The sequence below is a fragment of the Lynx canadensis genome, chromosome D3, assembly GCF_007474595.2.
Source record: "Lynx canadensis isolate LIC74 chromosome D3, mLynCan4.pri.v2, whole genome shotgun sequence".
In the NCBI taxonomy this organism is placed as follows: domain Eukaryota; kingdom Metazoa; phylum Chordata; class Mammalia; order Carnivora; family Felidae; genus Lynx; species Lynx canadensis.
Window position 1 is genome coordinate 19,867,402 of NC_044314.2, and position 22,846 is coordinate 19,890,247.

Genomic DNA, 22,846 nt, shown 5'->3' on the forward strand with positions numbered 1-22,846 from the left:
GTGCCACTAAGGACATAAAGCTGATGTGGCAGAGACTAATAAGAGGGATGCTCACTTTAGACAAAATAGTTAGGAAGGTCTCTAGGAAGAGGTGATATTTAGGCTGAGACCAGAAGGATGTTAAGGGACCAGCTGTGTGAACAACCAAGAGAAAAATCCTGGGACCAGTAAATGCAAAAGGCCCTGAGTATGTGGGACTGTGTATCATGATGCTCTGGACTTCTTCCACACACACTGACTAATCCCTTCTCTTCTGTCCTGCCTGCTGCTTTTCTGACTCAGCCTTGCAGTGCATGTGGGGCTCCAGTTCAGGGTCCTTGATGATTGCGCCCTTTGATATATCAACCTAAAATTATTCCAGGAGTCCTTCCTTTTCCACATATATTCCACAGGCTGTACCTTGCTCACTGTGACTTCGCCATTCATTCTGATTTTTTTACCTACATTTTTGCCTTAGGGCCTGACAGAAGAGATGTTGATACAAAGTAGACTCTCAAATATTATTTGCTAAATTTTTGGATGCATTTCATCAGATCATCAAGGAACTGTTATTTTTGTCTGTAGTTTTGTCTGCTTATTTATTTTAATACGGGCAGGATTGGGGGAGATCAAACGGGTGAAATTTGAAGAAGAATGGTACGGCTTTCTAGAGTGGCATTCAGTTACTGGAGGGCTACTTCTGCCTCTATAATTCATTAGTGATGTGACCTTGGACAAGCCATCCCACTTGAACCTTGACATCTTGAACCAAACTCCAGGATTTGGTCCAAGCACCCTTCAATGTCTGTTCTTTTCTATGACTCATTGGGTTTCAATATTGGCCACTCCTTCCACATTCCTAGGAAATAAATGTTATTTTTAAACATCAACTTAGTTTATGCAATAATTATACCTTACATTTCATAAGAATTTGTCATTTTCAGAGTATGTTAATCTCTACCAACTCATTGGATTTTAACCAGTCATGTAAAGTATGGAAGACAAGTTATTTTTTTTTTTTTACATGTGACAAGATGTGAAATTTGTCCAAGGTCACAACACAGTAGAAAGGGGAATGACACTTGTATATACTGTCCTGACTGTATGTGGCACAATTAATTGGATAGAATCCCTACCGTGTGAGTGGAATAGTGTTTATGCCCTAGAATAGTGATGACTCCTTTTTTTTTTTTTTTAAATGTTAAGGATTGTTTTGAAATGCTGAAATCAAAAGAATCTTTTTTTTTCCCCCAAAGTTTTTAGTTGTAAGAATCAGAAAAGTCCTCAGGTTAGCTCACTTAGGGAAGGGGAATATGGCAGGAGTAGCAGTCTTATGGACAGGAGGCAAGGTGGCCTCTATAATAAATGGGAATAAACTTTATAATAAATGGGAAATAAACTCATTTCTTCCTAGGACTCAACTGTCTACTTTTCTCAGAACTTCTAAGATCTTTCTTATCTAAAGAGCAGTTCTCTCTGCTTACTCATGGTTCTTGCTTCCCTATAACCATGGCTCACATGGCTTGGCTTCCTGACACTCTGGCCAGCTGACTCCAACAAGTCAGATCATAGACCACTCCTCTTTTAGTTCCTGTGATCCAATCAGCTGGGGCTGGTGAAACTGGGACAGGAAGGTTATAGAAAGGTCATATGGTACCCACATCAAGTTCTACCTCTGCATCAGGACTTAAGGACAGGATTTTTAAGGAACAGAGTCCATAGAATGGAACAGGCATCCCCAAACCTATCTGCTACACTTACCTATTTATCTAAGTTTCAGAAAATTCTACTGAGTCTTCCTTTCTAAGATGTCTCCAATCTTCGTAAGCATAACTTCGTAGATATACCTATTCTTCTTATAGTTCATGGAAAACAAAACAAAACAAAACAAACAATCCACATTTGTCCCTTAATTTAAGATAGGAAGGGTGGTTGCATGGTTTTCTGACTGTGGGATGCAGTTTAAAAAAAGTGCTAGCAATCACTTGGGGGCAATGAGGTCCCCCACCTGATCCTGTCAATTGTTTCTGGACAGATCATTTATTCCCCTTGAAATTCAGGAAAGGGAGGCTTTTGCAATCTAACTAGAAACTAGAAAGAATCTTAAGGGATTATCTAATCTAGCCTCTGTATTTTACAGTAAAACACACTGACCTCAAGCCTTAGGTCACAGAGTTGATTAGAGGTAGAACCAATGGAATACTTCTCTTAAACAAATGTTTGTGAACTTTTTATTACATCATCTCAGTACAGCCCTGTAGAGGCTTACTCTGAGAATCACAGATAATGATTGTAATAATGCAGCGTAAAGTAGTGTCTACATGTAAACTTTAAGATGAGAACATGGAATGGGGATGGAAAACAGGAATCTTCACAATGTGTGAATAGACAGGAAACAACCTAAAAATGCTCTAATTCTTGTTTTCTAAAAGCTTACATATAAACAAAAGATCTTGAAGATTGATCTGAACTCTCTTACTGCCACAAAATTGCATCAGAAAATGGAGATTAGGCAGTTCCTGCTGCCAGATGGTATAGGAATGTGGTTGAATGTCAACTCTGATCCTAGACTGCCTGTCTTCAAAGGTGAGTGCTATCACTTATTAAAATTGTGTACTTTTAGGCAAGTTTGTATCATTTTCCAAAGTGCCCTGGGTCAAGCTACTCAACATTGCTTGCTTCTGATTCTCTGTATGTAAAACATAAAAGATGTCATATAAATATATATAAATATAACAATATTGTAAGACACACTCTATAGAGTCATTCGCAGGATTAGAACAGCCAATACTTGAGAATTTCTTGAACAGTGTTTGGCACATAGTAAAGCCACTATGTAAGTGTTAACCTATCATGATTATTACTCTTTTCTCCGGTGGGAGTACAATTACACTGGTGGAATAGAGAAATCTCCATTTAAAATCCCGTGGGCTAGATTAGTGATATCAGTTAGTTTAGCTGGAATTAGAGATGGAAAGGGAAATTTTCTTCTCTGGTGACTCCATCTTTATACCTTTAACTCAGGAAATTCGGAAGGTGATCACGATTTTCATGCCACAGACCAGAAAGCAGGCTAGAGAAGGTAACTGCTCGCCCAGAACTAGAAGTTGAGTCAGTAGTGGTTCAAGGTACAAACTCGATTTGTCTAAGACGCTATAACCTAAAGTCTTCTCCAAGGGAAGACTTTCTGGATTTAGGAAGTTCTCACTCCTCCAGGGTCAAAAAAAAAAAAAAAAAAAAAAAAAAAGGTGTGTGTTGGGGGGGGGTGGGGAGTGGTGGTGGAGGGCACCCTCATACCTCTTCAAGCCCGGCATCTACAACTTGGTACAGCCGCCTTTTCCCACGCTGTTCAAGGCTAGCTAAGAGGACTGGCTCCACACTGCGGGAGAATCCGAGCTCTGGCTTTCTGTTGCTGAGGCCAGCCTCCCTCAGGGTGAGCCAGGGGATCTGACTCCCCTGCGCAAATCTGTGGCGTGTAATGCCTTCATTTACTTAGAAACTACACTTCTGAGTAAAAACAACAACAAAAACCCAGGAAAGACCAAGCAAAGGGAGCAAGAAGAAGCGCGCAGGAACACGCTTGGGCCTGGGAACAGCCCCAACCTCATGAGCCCTTGCAGTTTAGCCCCCACGCGCGACACCCGACCGAGCGCAGACACCCGACCGAGCGCAGCCACCCGCCTCCGGTCCCGGAGGAGGCGTGGCCCGCACGCGCCGCCATCTTGGGCGCCTCTCTAGGCGCCGTGTTTACTACTCTATGATCGCCCGCTCCCGCCCCGCCCCTCCCCAGTCATTGTCTGGAGGAGCAGCCGCGGCCGCAGCGCCTTCTCTTTATAAGCCCGCAGTGCCCGGATGTGAATGGATTACAATGTATCTTTCAGGGAAACCTATTATTATCAATGTGACTCCACGGGGGAGTCAATGGTGATGATGATGAGGAGGAGGAGGATGATGATGATGAGACACCTCTAAACTTGGAACAAGTTTAAGACTTTATGAGAGGAGAAGAAAAAAAAACCACCAACAAGATTTGTTTGAGGAAAAATTCTAACTATCCTGTATTGATATTTTTTTTATAAACAATAAGAAAAAGTTGTTGGATTTTTTTTTAATGATTTCTTTTTTGGGGGAGGGGATTTTGTTGCAGTTTTACGGTGGAAAATGCAAAAACCAGAACCAGGTGCATAATCTTGTATTCTGTGGATATCCCTGGAGCAGAACTGAGTACCAGTTAAAATACTTTTTTGGGGGATACACATGTGAGATACTAAGTACTTGCAGAAGATTTTTGTCTTTCTTTTTAAAGTCACTTTCCTTGGAATATTGTGAGCATATTTGTGGCCATTTAAGGTAACGTTACAATTTGCTGTCAGAGTAAACTGTTTGTAATTGAATTTAATTTTTAAAATGTCGATCCCAATGTTTTATTAAAACAAAAGGAACAACCTATTAAATAATTGCCAATGGGAAAAAGTGTGTGCATGCATTTTGTGTATGTACTAGCACATCTAGCAATAACAGGGTTTCTGGAATGTGTATTTTAACACACGTTAAAATAGCGTATGTTGCATATACTGGATAAAGCACGCTTGTTATTACGAAACGATAGAATTATGAAGCTTAATTTTTATCCTAAAAAGTGATGTGAAAAAGTATGTTTTAAGAGCATGCAAGGCCTGTAATGGTAAATGTTGAATTCAAAACTTACAAGTGCTGGCGAACGGGGACTTAGCGTGGCTAGGAACTCAAGTGTAAAAACAAAACAACATCCACCCTCAAAAATTGCCTTTTTTTTTTTTTTTGGCGAAGTTTGCAGCTATACTAATCTGTGACTTGAAAGGAAGGGGAAAGAAAGTATGCAATTTAGGTTTCGCCCCCAATGCAAAAGTACCGAAATGAAAATCTCCCCAGCAAAATGTGGCTTGGTTTATATATGGAAAAGAAAAATATTGTTCCTCTTGGCAAAGTCTTTTTGCATCACGTGTATTTGCAGCCTAGTATAAACTTGCTTTGCTGTGTGTGGATGTGTGAGTGAGAGGGAACGAGAGTCAGAGAAAGAAAGAAGTGAGGGGATGTAAACTCGAATAAATTTCAAAGTGCCTCCGATGGATGAAACGGGCAAAAACTGAACTGTTCAGGCTTCAGATTGTAACTGACGATCTGAGGGAAAATGAGGTGCTCGATGAATTTTCGTTTGTATTTTTTTGCGAGGCGGGGGAGGTGTTGAGATTTTTTTTTTTTTTCCTCGGGGGGGGTGGGGTGCATCCCAGCCAGCCCGACCCGAGCGAGCCGCGTCTCCCCGCCGGAGCCCCCCCACCCATTTCTTTGCTGAACTTGCAATTCCGTGCGCCTCGGCGTGTTTCCCCCTCCCCCCCTTCCCTCGTCCCCTCCCCTCCCCGGAGAAGAGAGTTGGTGTTAAGAGTCAGGGATCTTGGCTGTGTGTCTGCGGATCTGTAGTGGCGGCGGCGGCGGCGGCGGCGGCGGCGGCGGCGGCGGGGAAGGAGCAGGAGCGGGCGCGGGCGCAGGAGGCGGAGGTGGTGGTGGTGGAGGCAGTGGTTAGACATGAACGCCGCCTCGGCGCCGGCGGTGCACGGAGAGCCCCTTCTCGCGCGCGGGCGGTAGGTACGGGCGCCGGCGGGGCTCGGCGGGCTGATGCGCCGGGCGGCGCGGGGCTGGGGCTCGGCGGCTCCGCACGCGGCTCCGCGCCTCCCGAGCCGCGGGCTCCCGGCTCCCGGCGCTCCCAGAAGAGACACCCCTTCCCCTCCCGCGCCTCTTCCCTCCCCCTCGTCTCTACCCCCCCCCCGCCCCCCCTCCCCAGTCATGCCACTCGGAGGGACCGATGACTTTGCCAAGGGCCTGACTTTAATTTCTACAACCCTTTCTTTCACAAATTAGGGTGCTGGACAATTACAGGACCCGACCCTCCACTCTGCTCCCCCCTTTCGCCGACCCTGTCACCCCTCCCCCTTTGGACGTGTTTTCACTCCAGAGACGCTCATCTTTAATTTCTTTATAGCTACTTTGAAATGCAGAGGGGAGTGGTGTGTGTGAGTGTGTGTGCGTGCGTGTGTGTGAGTGTGTGTGTGTATGTGTGTGTGTGTGTGTGTGTGTGAGGGGGGTGGGGTGGAAGGTGGGGGGGAAAGTTGAGACCGGATCGTTCTGAGTAGTTTCTCTTTTCTCTGTGATCCATTCATTTCTCGCTCTACCTCCTGTTGCATAAAATGATGCGCTGAAGAGCGGCTTTTTTTTTCCCCTCCTTTCCCGGATTTGGTTTTATAGTGGATGTTACCAGTTTTGATCGTCTCTTTGGAAATACAATATCAGTATCGCTTTTTTTTTTTTTTTTTTTTTGCTATTGCTGCCTATTCCATCTTAAAAAAAAAAAAAAAAACAACAAAACTCTCCCATCCCTCCCTCCTTTCCGCCTTAATCCCGCCCGCCCCCACATCCCCACCCCCCAACCCCCCCAGTCTCCAAAAATCCGATTGTGTTTTCTCCAAGGATTGGGACTGGATTTTCTGATTGCGGTTATTTCCATGTTTCTAGGTTTGTGTGATTTTGCTAAAATGCATCACCAACAGCGAATGGCTGCCTTAGGGACGGACAAAGAGCTGAGTGATTTACTGGATTTCAGTGCGGTAAGAAAGAACGGTGGAAACTAACAACAGCTGTGAAAAACAAAACAAAACAAAACAAAAAACCCAAACACTTCAGCTAGAAACCAATAGTAATCTAAAGGACAGGAATAATTTTTTAATTGGCTGAATCTTTGGCAAACATGAAGGTCTTTTTGATAAGTTTTTAACTACAATTTTTGGGTGTGATGGATGATTCAGGCTTTTTTTTTTTTTTCCCAGAGTGTAAAATTACTTGCCTTGAATTCCCTACCCACCGGACCCTCAAAATAATGGAACCTCCCCCCAAATGAAAAGACAAACAGACCACCCTAAAACTTGGCCTTACCTGGACCTGAGAGTACTAATACTTTGCGCAGTATTCCTTTTATTTTTGTTTTTCTGCAAATGGAAAGGAGCAACTAGGAGACCCAGTTGTCTCTTAAAGTTTTAAATTGATGATGCTTTGGATACGTATTAGTTACATCTCTTTCTAGGATTCTGAAAACTCGTGCATATGTGCTGGGCACACACTCTTTAGACCCTTTAGACCGGGTTGGTACATTTCACAGTCGTGAGATCAGCACAAAGCAAAACTTGCACACTTGTGGAGTTTTACGGCTGTAGTTGGTCCTGCATCCCTTCGCTTCCCTTTCCCAAATCAAGTCCCAGACCCGGCAGGGGAATTCACTCATTTTTAATGCCGAGAGAGTTTGGTGTAAGATGCATTTGCAAAGCAAAATAAAAAGAATCCACAAAACACACAAATAAAATCCAAACCGCCTTCTAAGTGGGGCTCTTTCATGTTGCTGCTGCCGCTGCCGCCGCCGCCGCCGCCGCCGCCGCCGCCGCCGCCTCCGCTGCTGCTGCTGCTGCTGCTGCTGCTGCTGTTGCTGCTGCTGCTGCTGCTGCTTCTGGACCTTCTTCTGGAGAAATGGCTTTCGGAAGTTTTGCCAGGAAACGTAGCCCTAGGCAGCTTTGTAGCCCCCTTTCTGCTTGCTGCACTTTCTCCATTCGTTCCTTTGCTTTTTGCAGGCTCTGACTCAGGGAAGGTGCGCATTATCCACTAGATACGTCGAAGAAGAGGGAAGCCAATTAGGGTCGAAATAAATGCTGGAGAGAGAGAGAGAGAGAGAGAGAGAGAGAGTGAGAGAGGGAGAGAGAGAGAGAGAGAGTGAGAAAGAGTGAGAGAGAGAGAGAGAGAGAGAGTCTTGCTACAAATTGCTCTCATGTTAGAGACGAAATGAGAATTTAGTGCAGGTGGCACTTTTATATTTATTTGGGTTCACATATGACAGGCAAATCCTATACGGGATGGAAATGGACATTGCCACGTTTATGGCCAAGGTTTTCAGCATAAAGCAAACAACTTTTTTCTTCTCCTTTGTAAAACTAGTGTTTTCTGGAGAGGCCGCTGCCCTCCACCCTGAATCTTGATAACATTATGGGGACTGTTTGTTTAAAGTGGACCAGTGCTGCCTAGTGCTGGCAGTCTAATGAACCTGAGGAAAAATTAAGAACAGAGTGGTAAAAGGGGGGGGGGGGTGACTGGTAATGTTATGCTTGTTTTAGTTTTAAGTTGGATGGTGATGTATTTTACTAAAATGAACCCTTAACGTAAACTCTTAAGCTATTTGGTAAGAGTCTGAAAGATCTTTGACGAACTCTGAAGGCACAAATGTCTTTTTTTCAACAGTAATATTTCTTTGTTTCTTTTAGATGTTTTCACCTCCTGTGAGCAGTGGGAAAAATGGACCAACTTCTTTGGCGAGTGGACATTTTACTGGCTCAAGTATGTAAATTCTTTTCTTAGCATGTAGTTAAATGTTCTTAGCTATTTATTCACTCATTGTATATTTTTGGCTCTGTTGAAGTGTTCTGGAAAAGTCATTGAAATTGTAGCCTGTAATGATATGGTTATTTCACTGTCCATCAGTGGTATAACTTACACAAAATGTTATCTTTTGCAGAATTAAAATTAGGCCTTTTTTTTTTAAATCAAGGAAATTGTCTCAGAATTCCATTACTTAATTTAAAAGCAATTTTCTAATACAGTTGTAATCAAACATGTGAAGATAAGGCCAGTGTTGACACGGGGAAAATTAATTTATTTCCCTATTTGAAAATAGAGGGAAAAATCTAACTTTCAAAAAAAAAGGGAAAATCCCTCGTAAATAATATTAATTATTAGGTACTATGTATAATTAACCCTTTTAAAGAAGTGAGCACTTACTTTGCAGATGAATGCTGCATTGTAAACCATAGCTGTAAATAGAGAGCCTCTTGCTAATCTGAGAGCTAAATATGAATTCATTTCTCTTTAAAGCATTCTTTTTGATGCTTTAGCTATTTTTTGTCCTCTAAGCATTTCCTCATGCAGTGAATTTTTGCTATATTTAAAGTTTCAAATTTGCAAGGACTTTTACATTTTATAAATGAAAGGTCTTTGGGTGATGCTTAAAAAAGACGTTAGCGCTATTCACAAAGGAATCTGTGTGCGCAATGATTATCTGGCTTCTAAGGAGGAGTTTTAGTAGGGGACTCCCTGAAGGTCTCTTATAAAGTGAAAACTGAAAATATGATACTACTTAAAATATATATATATATTTTCTTGTCCAATGAATTTCACATAGGAAGGAGGCATCCATGGTTACCTGCTATCCTTTAGGCTTAAAGCTTAAATCCACTTACGCTTTTTAAACAGCTGTAGTATTTTAGGAGTTCTGGCAGTGGTAAATACCAGTACATTAGACAGAGTACCATTCTTAAGTCAGGCTGGTAAATGTTGACATCTTTTAGCTGCGAGGTGCCAGTGGAATTTTCTGTTAACTATTGAATATCATTTCACATCTCTTAATTTTCATCTGATGCTCTGGCAATGAAAGCAATCTGTTCACCTTTGCGATTTGTGTAATTAGGATGCTTTTATAAAATTAGTGGCTTTTAAAAGTTGCTCATTTCCAAATAAGTTACTTCTCCTTTTTCTGGCCCCCAATAGGCTAAGTATCATGTTTATAATTTATAAGATGCTTCCTATGGTTATATTTTATCTTTTCAGTTTTGGGGTCCACCTTGATCAAAAGTACTTCTGACAATATATTTGTATTTTAGTGGCCTGGACCCTGTTATATTTTCCATTTACAGACTTAATATTTTTGTTGTTGTTGTTGTTGTTGTATTGGTATTTTGTCTTCCAAATTTTGGTGTTGTGTTCTCTACACAACTTTGAAGTAAAGATCAGTGCAAGAATCTCTTGTAGGCAGATTAATATTTCATGCTAGTATCAAAACAGTAACAGACTTTATCTCTGACAGCAATTTTCTTCATGGTTTTACTTAAGAAAACGTGTATTCAGCTTAAATCTAAAAGTAGATTATGTCACAAAGGCCCAGAGATAGACTGCTTTCAAAGTGCAAAACACTCTTTTGCACTCTGTGAAAACTGACACATTTGGAATAACTTAAGTGTATCAGTTTAGGTATGGTTTAATAAAGCAAAGTGATTTAGAAGCATGAAATTGTGTTACATTTAAAAAGACAACTGTGCATCTGGGCCCTTTTCTGTGTTCACATTTAAATAAAGTCCTTGCTATGATGTTTAAGTGTTTACAGAGAGTGCAGGCTGGATAAGTATGAATATGTATTAATGCATTTTAGTAAGTGATTATGTATTGAACTTACACAGTTCTTAAGACAAATATATATATACACACACACGTGCGCACATGTGCACACACACACACACACACACACACACACACAGAAACCCAGACAGAGACGTCATCCTTAGTGACATGTCACGTACGATATTTCTAATGAATATACTGTGATTATTTTTAAGGTGTTGAACTTTGAGTTACGTTGTACCACAGTTGTAGTTTTCAGACCCAAATGTTTGCTTGTAAAGGTAAAAAAGTGTAGTGGCTATTTTGTGGTGGCAGCTGAATTGAAAATGCAGGGTACTCATCCAATGCAGTGTGATGGTGATTATAATATATGGAGTACAGATTGTAGTGTTGGTTTTTCTCATCTATTCAAGACATATTTGAACACAGGGCTATTAGTGAAAAAAATGGCTTATATTTCCATTCCATTATATTTCCACAACAAAGATGAATCCCTTTTAAAGAACATCAGGTAGAAAAATCAGGAAAACTGCATTTTGCCTTTTAACTGAAGGATGAGCTAGGAAACTTTGGACAGAGAAATAATTTTCTAAATTTACTTCAGGTTAATACTCGTCTTGAGTGGGCTCAGGTGTGACTTTCATGGGTAGCTTTGAAACTTGGGTCTAAGAAACAAAGATCCAAACTGTAAGTAAGTGAACTGTTTGTTCATCTTTGCAAAACCAGCTGTATTTCTTCAAAGTGAGGCATGGTGATATTTCATGCTTAAAGTTCCCAATAGCTTTTGAATCGATTAATATAGGATGCTCCATCGTGATTTGCAATGTGGGAATGAAAATAAAGTGTGGTCATATTCCCTTTAATCTTTTCATTTCTCAAACATGGGTTTTCCTACCACCTTAAGAAATGGTGAGGCTGCTAGGGAGAATGGAATGTAACCTGAGCTACAGCCTGACATTCCCAGGGAGCATTTTTCACATGAAAGGCTTTTGTCAACCCAGGAAAGGACCTGCAGTTTTTGTTTGATGTTTGCAGGTGTTCAGCAGAGAGCACTAAAACAATTCAGCCATGATGGTTCAGAGCTTCGATGACCTTAACAGAATGAATTGGTGGGCTCTGGAATTATTTTTAAGAAATAGTTGTAACCTATATGGTAACTTATACAAAGGGATTTAATATCCGTTATATCATTGCTCTTAACGAAGCTAAAAGGATACACATGCCTGGATGATTGGAAAATTATTCTCATTAAAAAGTAAGATGGCCAAGTTACCAAAAGAAAAAGCAAACAAGCACCTAAAGTCTATAATTTATCGATGAACGGGGCTTAATTTTCTATTCTAACAAAAAATACAGTTTCTTTGGTTACCTTTGAGTCTTTTAAAAGCAAAAGATAAACATACTGGTTTTGGCATCTTTTTAAAAAGTAGTTTTAAAGTTGGGCCACTAAAATGATCTATATTCAAGAACAGCCCTGGTCACATCTGTTACATGTATTTACAGTTAGTCTATGATGGATACTACATCTTCCTCCCTTAGTTTAAAAGTTGAGCTTTTCCCCCCTGTAACTGTTTAGTTTTACTTAGGTGTTCAGTGTTTGTGAAAGATTGCCAAATGAATGGGTGTTTGAACAATTAAGAGCAGAAGTGAAACACACTACATCCCTGTCATGGTCATTTTTGGAAGAAGACAAACATTTTTTAATGTTCATGCAGGTTAGTTAACCTATATCCACATAACACCCAATGACACATCAATGTAGTAAGTTCAGTGAGAAAAACAATGAATCCAGTGGGTAGTTTTTGTATCACAGAGAAAATTCAAATGGTCAGCATCCTGAATTAATTTCCATCCATAACTGTTTGCATTCATGGTTATAGTGTGAAAAATAATTGCTCTCCCCTTAAAGGCATCTGTGGGGTAGAATTATTTAATTGTGTGTATCTGTATTTGTGTGTGTGTGTGTGTGCGCGCGCATTTGTGTGTTTCAAACAGCCTTACTATTGTAGTACAACTCACAAGTGTGGTATGGCTTTTTTGTAAGCAGCAGACTAAGTAAATAGGTTTAAAAGTAAGTAAAGGGGCATTAAACCCATTATATTAGAATTACAGACTTTTGGGGATAGCAACCTCTTTTAGTATACAGTCCATTGTCTTCATTGTCCAGCCAAAGAAAACTGAGGCCCAAGTTAAGGAGGTTCTAACCTCTGCCTTTATTTGCTATTCTAAAAAACAAGTTCTGATTTGCTAATTCTTTATGGCTCTGCACGTCCTTTATTGGACTAACATTGGTTTCACTACTATGTTTTTCCTTAATTTGTGTTGCATAATAAGCTATAGGATTATACCCTGTGTGCTGATGTTGCTTCTGCGTATGTGCTTGTGCCCTTCGAATGCTTTTTAAGGTTTAGAACTGAATTTTGGATTATTGATCATTCTCTTTACCTTAGCTCCCCCGTGACTGTTTGCAAGATATTAGACAGGATAATAGGGTATGGATGGGCCTGACACTGACAAAATATAAGTGCTTAATATGTCAAGTGGTGCGCTCTGCGACTTATATTTATTATACATTTTTACTCCTCTCAAGAACCATGAGATGCAAGGGTTACCATGCTCAATTCATAGATGAGGAAACTGAGATTCAGAGATGGTAAATGACATGCTCTCAAGGCAGCCAGTAATAAATTAGGTTTTAAGCTCACGTCTGCCTAACCAGTGTCCTTTGCACACATACACACATGGTCCGATATAGATTATTTTTCAAGATTATGTAGACATAGGAATATATTATTGAGGTTTGGCATGTAATATTATTCCTGATCTTTAGAGTAGATAAGCAGTTTTTAAAAACCATATTTAAGATAATGATATAAACCATGATATTTTTCTTGCCTTAGTGTCCAGATAAGCTGGCTTTCTAATTCATTTTGGATTTCACTGTGACTTAGTGTGTCTCTTTATTATTGCTATTATTATTCTTATTACAAGGAGAATATAGTAGATCTTTTCAAAGTTGTGCTTTCATTCTATTGTGAATTGACAGTGTGCCCGGGGGCCTGTGAAAATACCTTGTTTTCAGTTATTTTTAATGTACCTAATCAAACCAAGAGTGGAGGTACCCAAGCCTGCTCTGTTAATATCTAAAAAATAAAGATTTACTATTTTTAACTGTAAAAAAAAAAGTTTCGCAGTTCATTGTTAGATCCTTGAAACTTAATATTCATTCACGAACAATAATCCTAAACTCCATCTGCATCACTAAAATAAGCAGTTTTGAAGTTTTGATGTGTCTATTACCAGACATGTGCTTAAAATGTTACATTTTCTAAATTCAGAAGGAAGAAGCAGTACTCTATTTGACACTGACTTAAGTAAATAAAATGCATTAAACAAGCGTGGGGATCCAAGATCTGTTGAGACAGAAATGCTTAACATTTTTGACAGCATCAGCAAATTATCTTTACCCTACTATTGTAATGAGGAAATCACTTAAATAACAGATGAACAGCGAAGTCACATAAACATATATAATAGAAGTATGTAATGAAAGTTTATGCTGTTAATTGCTCGAATCTGTCTTAAATGCTGAGAATCATGGAGCAGTAAAGACTGTCATATAAACAGTTTTGTTTTGAGCTTAAAATTATTCCTTTTTGCTTTCATCTGCTATGATAAACAAAGTAATTTTGTAAGCTTTACAGATCAAACATTTACTCCTAATGGTAAACTACATTTTATATTGGAAGTTTGCAACCTCGTCCAAGGCATAGAGTTGAGTCCTGGTGGCCCCAGGCCTGTGATTTTCAACGTTTAGTATTATGATGCTATTTAGATCTGTTCCCATAAGCCAAGATAACAGATCTCAAGTTGCCTAATAAGGAACATGGTGTGTTTTGAAATGTTCTTCAGTTTACAAGTCTTGAACCAAAATGTTCTTGGCCAAACCTTTAGAATATAAATCTATATGTTGAGTAAGTCAGATCTTACACAGACACAGCATCAAAATGAAGCTAGGTAGAAACAGAAAAAAAAAACAAAACAAAAAACCAAACCAATCCCCCCTTCCTTATTTTCTTATTTTATGAGCTATATTTTATGACCAGGTGTTCTTCCAAGCTAATTAGATAGCACTAAGTATTAGAGAAAATAAAGCACATCATATGGTTGTGTGTTTTGAAAGGTTATTTATGTTAATGGTTTCTTATTAGTCGGAAGGAAACTTTCAAAATGGACCACCAAATTTTTAAACTTACGCTTGGGTTATGCATTTGCTATATCTGTGAGCCTACTTAGGCTCAACAGTAAGGTTTGCACATGTGTTTGAGGTAGGTACTTTTGAACCATATGCCTTTTAATGCTTATGAGAGAGAAGTACAAATCTAGTCTTTAGAGGAGATTGGTTAACACTTTGCTATAAGCAGTGTGTGTATATATATATATATATATATATATGTATATGTATATACGTATATATATACATACACATATATACATATACACACATACATATATATACACATATATATGTATATGTATATATATGTGTATACATGTATATGTATATATATGTGTGTATATATATGTATATTTATGTCCAACTCCTAGGAATAGCAAAAGTGTTGAGAAAGGTTGTCATATTTACTTTCATTTCCAAAATAAATAAAGGCCTAGTTAATCAGCATATCAAATACCCAGCTGTGTTTAAAATCAGTTAATATGGATGAATTTCAGGACTGTAAGAAAGTATTTTATTTAAAGGTGCAGCCACCAGATTGTTCAAATGGATGCTTTTGTACTTTTGTGTGACAATTAACATTTAATGAATGACTTTCTAGACTGCCATTGGTAGTAATTACTATATGTAGTTTATTAACTGCAATCCATTGTTGGATGGGCCTGTATTGATTTGTTTTGCAAACAACCCTTCACACGTTCAGCAGTATTTGTACATTACTTTTTAAAGAACCTGTTTCATTTGCTGATTGCCTCTAAAAATTCTAGCTTACGAATTCTCGTGTACTAAAATGCCTTTTGATCAGTCATTTTAATTGAATTAAAAATTCAGCTTTTCAGCTATCACATTTTTACATTAGGTCCTCAGGGAGCCTCAAAGAAAGTACACAGTATTGATTTTAAGTAATTTATAGAAAGTTGGATTTACAAGAGACTTTGGAGATGCTCTATTATTTTTTAGGTAAAGAGCCAAGGTTTGGGAGGATTAAATGTCTTTTGCCCAAATCATACAGTTGGTTATTGGCTATAATAAGACACAAATACAGATGTCCTGACCCGCTGGTCAGGGACCCCATGCTGCTTTTAATTAAGGTTTGGACTCAATCCGTGGGTACCAACTGTATGTTTCTTAAGAAGAAGAAAAAGTGTATAATCTACCATTTCTGTACAAATAATAAAAATTTAGATTATGAGAGATAGACATCATAATCCGCCTCACTTGTCATCACGTGTTCCAATTTGGCTAAGGCAGTTGACGAATAACTGTTAAAATGTATTGTGTTATTAAAAATAACAAAGTAAGACCCATGATTAAATATCAGGGCTGTAATTTAATCTCAGGGTTTCTGGAGCTGTTCATAAACCATTTGGCTTTTTTCTGAAACAGATGACGTCAAAATACAGGTTGATTGAATTATGACCCTGGGTTACAGGAGCACCTGCCAATGCCTCCTTACTTCATGGCATGTCAGCATTTCCATTACAAACTTTTTTTTTCTCTAACATTTTTAACTTTGAATAGTTAACCTAGACTGATGGTTGGCATATAAACTTTCAGCCCCCTGGGAAAAGACTATTTTCCCAATAAAATAGAAGAGGTGGTGACAAAGCCCCATTACCTTTTAGAATGTTCTTCCTTGCTTTAATCTTCCATTAATTTAAACATTCCCTCTTGAGGTACTTAGCTGAGTTGCAAAGCATCCAAATGGAAGGTTTTTAATCTCAAATTTCCCAAGCCAAGACTTAAATGCAAGGTATTTAGGGACAGTTAAACCAGGAAAAGACTTATCTTGTAGGAAGAAGGATATTGAAATGTTCTGGACACTACAGTTTAATGCTGTGTGAAATGCTGAAGAGCGAGACATGAAAACATGCAAATTGGTGTACCTTGTCAGTAGTTACTTTTATATCCACTTAAGAAGAGTAAAAATTGATAATGTATGGTTTAGAAAGGTTAATTTATTTATATCACTATCTGGAGACTTAACAGCATATCTTCTGTTTTACCCCTTGGGTTTTAATATGTTGGCCATAGAGGGAGAATGCTGTTTCTATCTAGCTAGTTACTTATTTACCTATCAAAATTCTTATTGATGGTTGATCTCATAGATATTTTTAGTACATGCTATGCTCAACCCCCTGTGTTAGCAATTATGGGACATAGAGGGATTTATGGGAGATAGTTCCTGCCCTGAGAGGGCATATATTCTGACAGTAAAGGATAGAAAACCACATACAGAATTAGCCTTCAGTGCCCAAAAGGCAAGTACCATTTATGTTGTGGGAGTTTAGACAAAGACAAATTCTTTCTTTGGGAGGGAAAAGAATAATGAAGGCTTCATGGACAAATCAAGTCTGAGCCTTGAAGGGGAGGAATAGCATTTTGACCTGGGGGCACTGGGACTGAGCATTTTGTGTCACGATCACTGTGAAGCAGGCACAGAGGAAGGCTGTTGCAAAGGTTGCAAAGGGTGGATTAAAGAGATCTCCAAAAAGAGAGGCTCCTCAGCTCTGCTGTGGGATCAGCTCTGGTATGGACAAGCACAGTGACTTCAACCTGCAGTGTCCCTATTTCGGATGCCTTTTTTTGTTTGCTTTTTCTTTTTTCTTTTTTGCTTTTGGGGATTTCCTTGGGGCTATTAGAGATTATAATCCAGTCCCTTCCAAAAGTATGTGTTTTTTAATGGTCGTGTCAGGATGGAAATCAAGGTTTTTATGTTCCCGGGTCCAGACACTTCCTGTTATATCATTCAGCAGTGGAAGTTTAGCTGCTGTGGAGAAACTTATTTATTTAGCAGAATTCTGGAAATCTAGATTCTTTTGCAGTGTTCCCTGGTACATAGCTGCTTCATTTTGACAAAGTGATAGAACCTCACAGCCTACATCTTAAAGCTGGAAAAATAATTTGAAACTTTCCAGGAGGGGCGCCTGGGTGGCGCAGTCGGTTAAGCGTCCGACTTCAGCCAGGTCACGATCTCGCGGTCCGTGAGTTCGAGCCCCGCGTCGGGCTCTGGGCTGATGGCTCGGAGCCTGGAGCCTGTTTCCGATTCTGTGTCTCCCTCTCTCTCTGCCCCTCCCCCGTTCATGCTCTGTCTCTCTCTGTCCCAAAAATAAATAAACGTTGAAAAAAAAAAAAAAAAGAAACTTTCCAGAAAACTTTAAACTTTAAGAGGGGATTTTATGCCATACTTAACAATAGTTTCAGATTGCAAGAATTCATCATTGTAATTTTTATTATCACTGCCATCACCATTACCAGTGCCACATCTTTTGATTCAAAAGCTAGCAGGGAAATGTGGTAATTATTATTGCTATATAATACATTCAGAAATGTATTTAAAAAACATTCTCAAAGATACTGTGATCCTAGCCAAAACTTACATAGTGTTTGTAAGAACATCATGAAGTGGCCAGAATCACCTTTGGTTAAAATCTATCGTAATTACATCACAAATAGGAAAAATATATGTAAATACAATTCTCCCCTCAAGTATTGATGATTTCAGATTGACGTGTCTGTTTCTCTGTGACATGCCAGGATTTCCGTGTCTAGCATGTGTTTTCAGTTTCCACAAGAAGCCAAAAATTAAAGTGATGGTTGAAATAGGCTTTATTTTTTTTTTAATTTTTTTAAAGTTTGTTTATTTTGAGGGAGAGTGAGAGAGAGAGAGAGAGAGAGAGAGAGAGAGAGCGGGCGAAGGGCAGAGAGAGGGAGAGAGAGAATCCCAAGCAGGCTCCACACTGTCAGCACAGAGCCCGATGTGAGGCTTGAACCCACGAACTGTTGAGATCATGACCTGAGCTGAGATCAGGAGTTGGACACTTAACTGACTGAGCCACCCAGGTGCCCTAGGAAGACTTTATTAATGCATGATTGTATTTGCTACATTGTAGAAACAAGATTTAAAAAAAAATGTTTTTAACGTTTATTTATTATTGAGAGAGAGAGACAGAGCATGAACAGGGGAGGGGCAGAGAGAGGAGGAGACACAGAATTTGAAGCAGGCTCCAGGCTCCGAGCTGTTAGCACAGAGCCTGACGCGGGGCTCGAACTCAAAAACAGCGAGATCATGACCTGAGCCGAAGTCTGACGCTTAACCGAGTGAGCTGCCCAGGCTCCCTGAAACAAGATTTTTATGAGGGAATATTCTAGATCCATTTTTAAGAATGTCAGTTATGAACCTGCATATCCCCAAAACCTTTTCCTTTACTTTCACAAATAAGGGATTCATGGTAGAAATCTTTTGCAGTGCTGCAACTTTAAACTCAAAAGAGGAAAATGTTTTGGTCATCAGTGGTAATAATATTTGAAGACTTACTAAACAATTTCATACGTAACCAAGTTTTGTAGTTTTGAAAGGGAATACCAAACAATATCAATTTCAGTCCTTGTTTGAATAATCATTCTTTGTTGTGGACCTTCTTGAACATCATTGTGTACTAACTGGTGACCCAAACCACTGATTGTCTTTCTACTCTTGTGGTCACCGTGATTCTTTGTCAGGTTACTTTTAGTCACAGGGTTTATTTTCTTTTGACGCCTTACTCTCCCCTGATCTTACTAACCTCTTATTCAATTGATCTTTTCAACCTATGTAGAATTCTTTCTTGTATGTGGGATGTACATTTGTGCTGCCCCGCTTTCATTAGTAGCAATTTTGGTAGAATTAGATAAGGTGAGAAATGTCCCATAGTTAATTTAATTAATTTTACTTAAAAACAAATCCATAATTGTTTAAGGGCTGATTGTTTAAAGAATTTTGAAAACTTTGGAAAGTGAAAGGGATGAATGAATATCATTTTTTTCCAGTGTGAATGTATTTCACGGGAATAACATAGAATTATTAATAATTATTAAGTTTCATTTACTCACTCATTCATTAATTCAGTAAATGTTTTTGAGAATCAAGACAAATCTCAGTGCTAGACGCTGTGGTGATGTAAAGAAGAATAAATGTCAACCTTAGCATTGTAATTAGAGTGAGTATGATACCGCACCTGTTAGGTGAAAGTTCTATACCGATTCAACAATAAAGTACTTTTAAAATATGTGGTGTTGAAATATAGAATTAGACCTCTTGGAAAGATACTTTAAAATATAACTGAGTACAGGGGTGCTCAGTCAGTTAAGCATCTGACTTCTGCTCAGGTCAACATCTCCTGGTTCCCGAGTCTCAGCTCTCACATCAGGCTCTCTGCTGTCAGTGCAGAGGCCGCTTTGGATCCTCTGTCTCCCTTTCTGTCTGCCCCTCCCCTGTGTGCACCCTCTCTGTCAAAAATAAATAAACGTTAAAAAAATATAACTAAATGCAGACTTCACATTTCTGACTGCAGCATAGAAATACTGTGTACATGTGTACTCTACCTGACTATAAAGGAAGAATGGATTCAAATATTTAGGAAAATGGGACCTGGGAGAGTATTTGTTATCAATGTTCTTTCTTTCTTTTTTTTTTTTTAAGTTTATTTATTTATTTTGAGAGAGACAGAAGGAGTGTGAACCAGAAAGGGGCAGAGAGAGAGAGAGAGAGAGGTGAAGAGGGACAGAGAGAGAGAGGGAGAGGGAGAATCCCAAGCAGGCTCCACACTGTCAGCGCAGAGCTGGATGAAGGGCTTGAACTCACAAACCTGTGAGATCATGACCTGAGCCGAAATCAAGAGTTGGGTGCTCAACCGACTGAACCACCCAGATGCCCGGTTACGAATGTACTTTCACATATAGTACCAGAGATTCTTTGGGAGGCAATGATAATTATACTCCTTTTGTCCTTTTTGAGCAGAAATTAAAGTTTTGGATTTATAGGTAGTGCTCATTTACTTCAAGGGCACTAGATGTGCATGGTTATCTTTTTTATTTTCATGCCTGAATTTTTAAATATTTATTCTTAAACCTTATGGGCAGTAAAGCTATTCATTTAGTTTTAAAACTAAGTAATTATTTATTGAGCATCCACCGTGCGTCAGATACCATGCTGGGTCCTGGAAATAAAATGGTGAGCAAGGTAGATACGCTCTGCGTTGTCTAAATGTGGGAGACAGACGTTCACTGAATAATCAACCAGAGAAATATCCAGTTCCACATCTGAGCATTGGACAAGTTTGCCACAGGACATTTGACCGAGCTCAGCAGTCAGGAGAGGCTTCCCTGAGGCCGGCACATCTGAACGGAGGTGTAAGGGATGGAGGGCTAGTGAAGTGGGCAGGGAGGAATAGGTTCCAGCAGAGAGAGCTGGTTGGGGAGGGGGTTAGAGCATGGTTTGAGCAAGGCTGGGGAGGAGTGTTGTAGGGGCCAGACCTTGCCAGGCTGAGCAACAGGGGACCTGTGCAGCGTGCTGCCAGTCAGATTTGTGCCTGGGAACAGTCTGACTGCAGCCCAGAATGCAGACCTCAAGGGTAATTGGTGTGGGTGGCTCAAACCAGTTTTGGGAGGCTTCAGAAATCCAGATGAGAGATGGTGTTGCTGTGGTGTGGGTGGTGCAGTCAGAGAACTGACTGTAGACTTTATTTGATATCTATAACTTTAGCCCGCTGGGGAGGGAGCATTCATACTGGGCCCCTGCTCTTTTTTTGGTGAAACTTTCTATAACTTTAATACTTGAAAATCTACTGTACCTTCCAAAAGCAACTGCGAGACCTAATTCAACTGCCCTGTGATATCCACTGCTTTTTTAGGAACCAAGTACCATAGAAGTGCTTTTTATTTTCAGAGGCAAGTGGTAGGTTGATTTTGCAGTTCTCTTCAGAGAGGGCGCAGAGTGGAAGTGGAAGAACCAGGCGAAGGGGACTCTTCTTTCTTATTCGGCGGTCGTCGGTCATCGTGCACTATTTAGGCTTCTTATAGCTTCTGTTCTTATTACCAATGTTACGATAGTTTGGTTAAACCTGTTGAATTCATCGAGTACCTCTAGTCAGGTATTGAGTGGCACATGTGTGAGATGTTGTTGAGTGTCTTTGCTAGTGAACATTAGGTGGGTGGTTTGATTTATATGATACTGTGTCTGAGACCGAAACACTATTATTTGATAGTATTTTGTCTGAGATGGCCTTTGGGGGAGAATCGTCAGTTTACTTTTTTTTTTTTTAATGTTTCTTTATTTTTGAGAGAGAGAGAAACAGAGTGTGAGCTGGGGAAGGGCAGAGAGAGAGAGAGAGAGAGGGAGATACAGCATCTGAAGCAGGCTCCAGCATCCGAGCTGTCAGCACAGAGCCTGATGAGGGGCTTGAACCTACAAACCATGAGATCATGACTTGAGCCGAAGTCGGGTGCTCAACCCACTGGGCCACCCAGGCGCCCCATCACTTTACTTTTGATTAGCAACAAAATGAAGCTTACAGCTGTTTACTCTTGGGAGTCACTTGTCGAACCAGCATGTTAGTCCATTTTAGTTAGGAAAATTATTGCCATTCTTTTGGTATATTTATTGTTCAAGTTGAATTAAAAATAGCCGGTCTTCCTTCCTTCCCCTCTTTCACTCCCTCCTTTCCTCCCTTCCTCCCTCATCCTTCTTTCCTTCCTTCCTTCCTTCCTTCCTTCCTTCCTTCCTTCCTTCCTTCCTTCCTTCCTTCCTTCCTTCTTCCTTCCATGTTTGCTTAGACCAGCTAGTTAGAGCATTAGGGTAATGCTGTCAGTATGGGTTGGAACTTGACATCAATGACAGTTAGTAATAAATATTTGGCTCCATGACCCAAGAGTATTCTGCATATTCTTCCTCAGAAGGGTGCTGAAGGGGGAGAGGCATGGACCCATCTGCACTGGGTGGAAAACTCCTTAAAGCATGTGCTTTGCTGCTGGTGAGTTGGTAGGTAATGTTGATATAAGTGGACAGCACTCATGTGTTGCTCCTTCCTCCTGGAGAATTCCTTCAGCATTTAGGCATGCATTAGTAACTCTCAGTTAAAAAGTAAGTTGAAATACAGTAACTCTCCTTTGGGGAGGGGGAGGACACGCAGAGTGCTTTAACAGTATCTGCAATGCTTTATTTTTGAGGGGGAAAATGATAGAATGTTATGGTTAACAACTCTATGTTTGAAATATCTCATAATTAAAAACAAAATAGAAACGTGACAAACTAAACAAACACTCTCGCTCTCATTCACATTCCCTTCTGACCACCATCCTGTTTCTTGCCCTCCTTCAAAGCAAGAGTTTTGTCAGTTGTTGTCTATCCTGGCTGTCTCTGAATCCCTTCCACCCATACACTTTTTATTTTGAGTCTAATGCGGATCAAATATTTCAAAGCATACTGTATCATATAATATGCTTGACACCTACAGAATAATGCATGTAGCATATGTAAATTATGAAACTTAATGGTAGAACCGAGACCCTCTGGATCCACCACTCAACATAAGAACCAGAGCAGTGTCAGAGCATTTGCCTCTCCTTGTGAGT

At 39.8% G+C, this 22,846-nt stretch overlaps 1 protein-coding gene across 13 annotated transcripts in view; it reads left to right on the forward strand.

The window, feature by feature from the left end:
- The first annotated feature begins 3,776 nt into the window (after positions 1–3,776).
- The window catches only part of TCF4 (transcription factor 4), a 351,707-nt gene continuing 332,637 nt past the window's right edge, over positions 3,777–22,846 (forward strand). For 3 of the 13 annotated variants that reach the window (XM_030336278.2, XM_030336277.2, XM_030336289.2), the window contains exons 1-3: positions 5,511–5,597; positions 6,526–6,617; positions 8,313–8,385. In XM_030336278.2, the coding sequence (XP_030192138.1) occupies positions 6,546–6,617; positions 8,313–8,385 (145 nt within the window). In that variant the 5' untranslated portion in view covers positions 5,511–5,597; positions 6,526–6,545. Of the gene's footprint in view, positions 4,330–5,006; positions 5,155–5,479; positions 5,598–6,525; positions 6,618–7,779; positions 7,854–8,085; positions 8,121–8,312; positions 8,386–22,846 lie in introns of those variants that run through there. The other 10 variants (XM_030336276.2, XM_030336274.2, XM_030336272.2 and 7 more) reach the window with 9 other exon arrangements.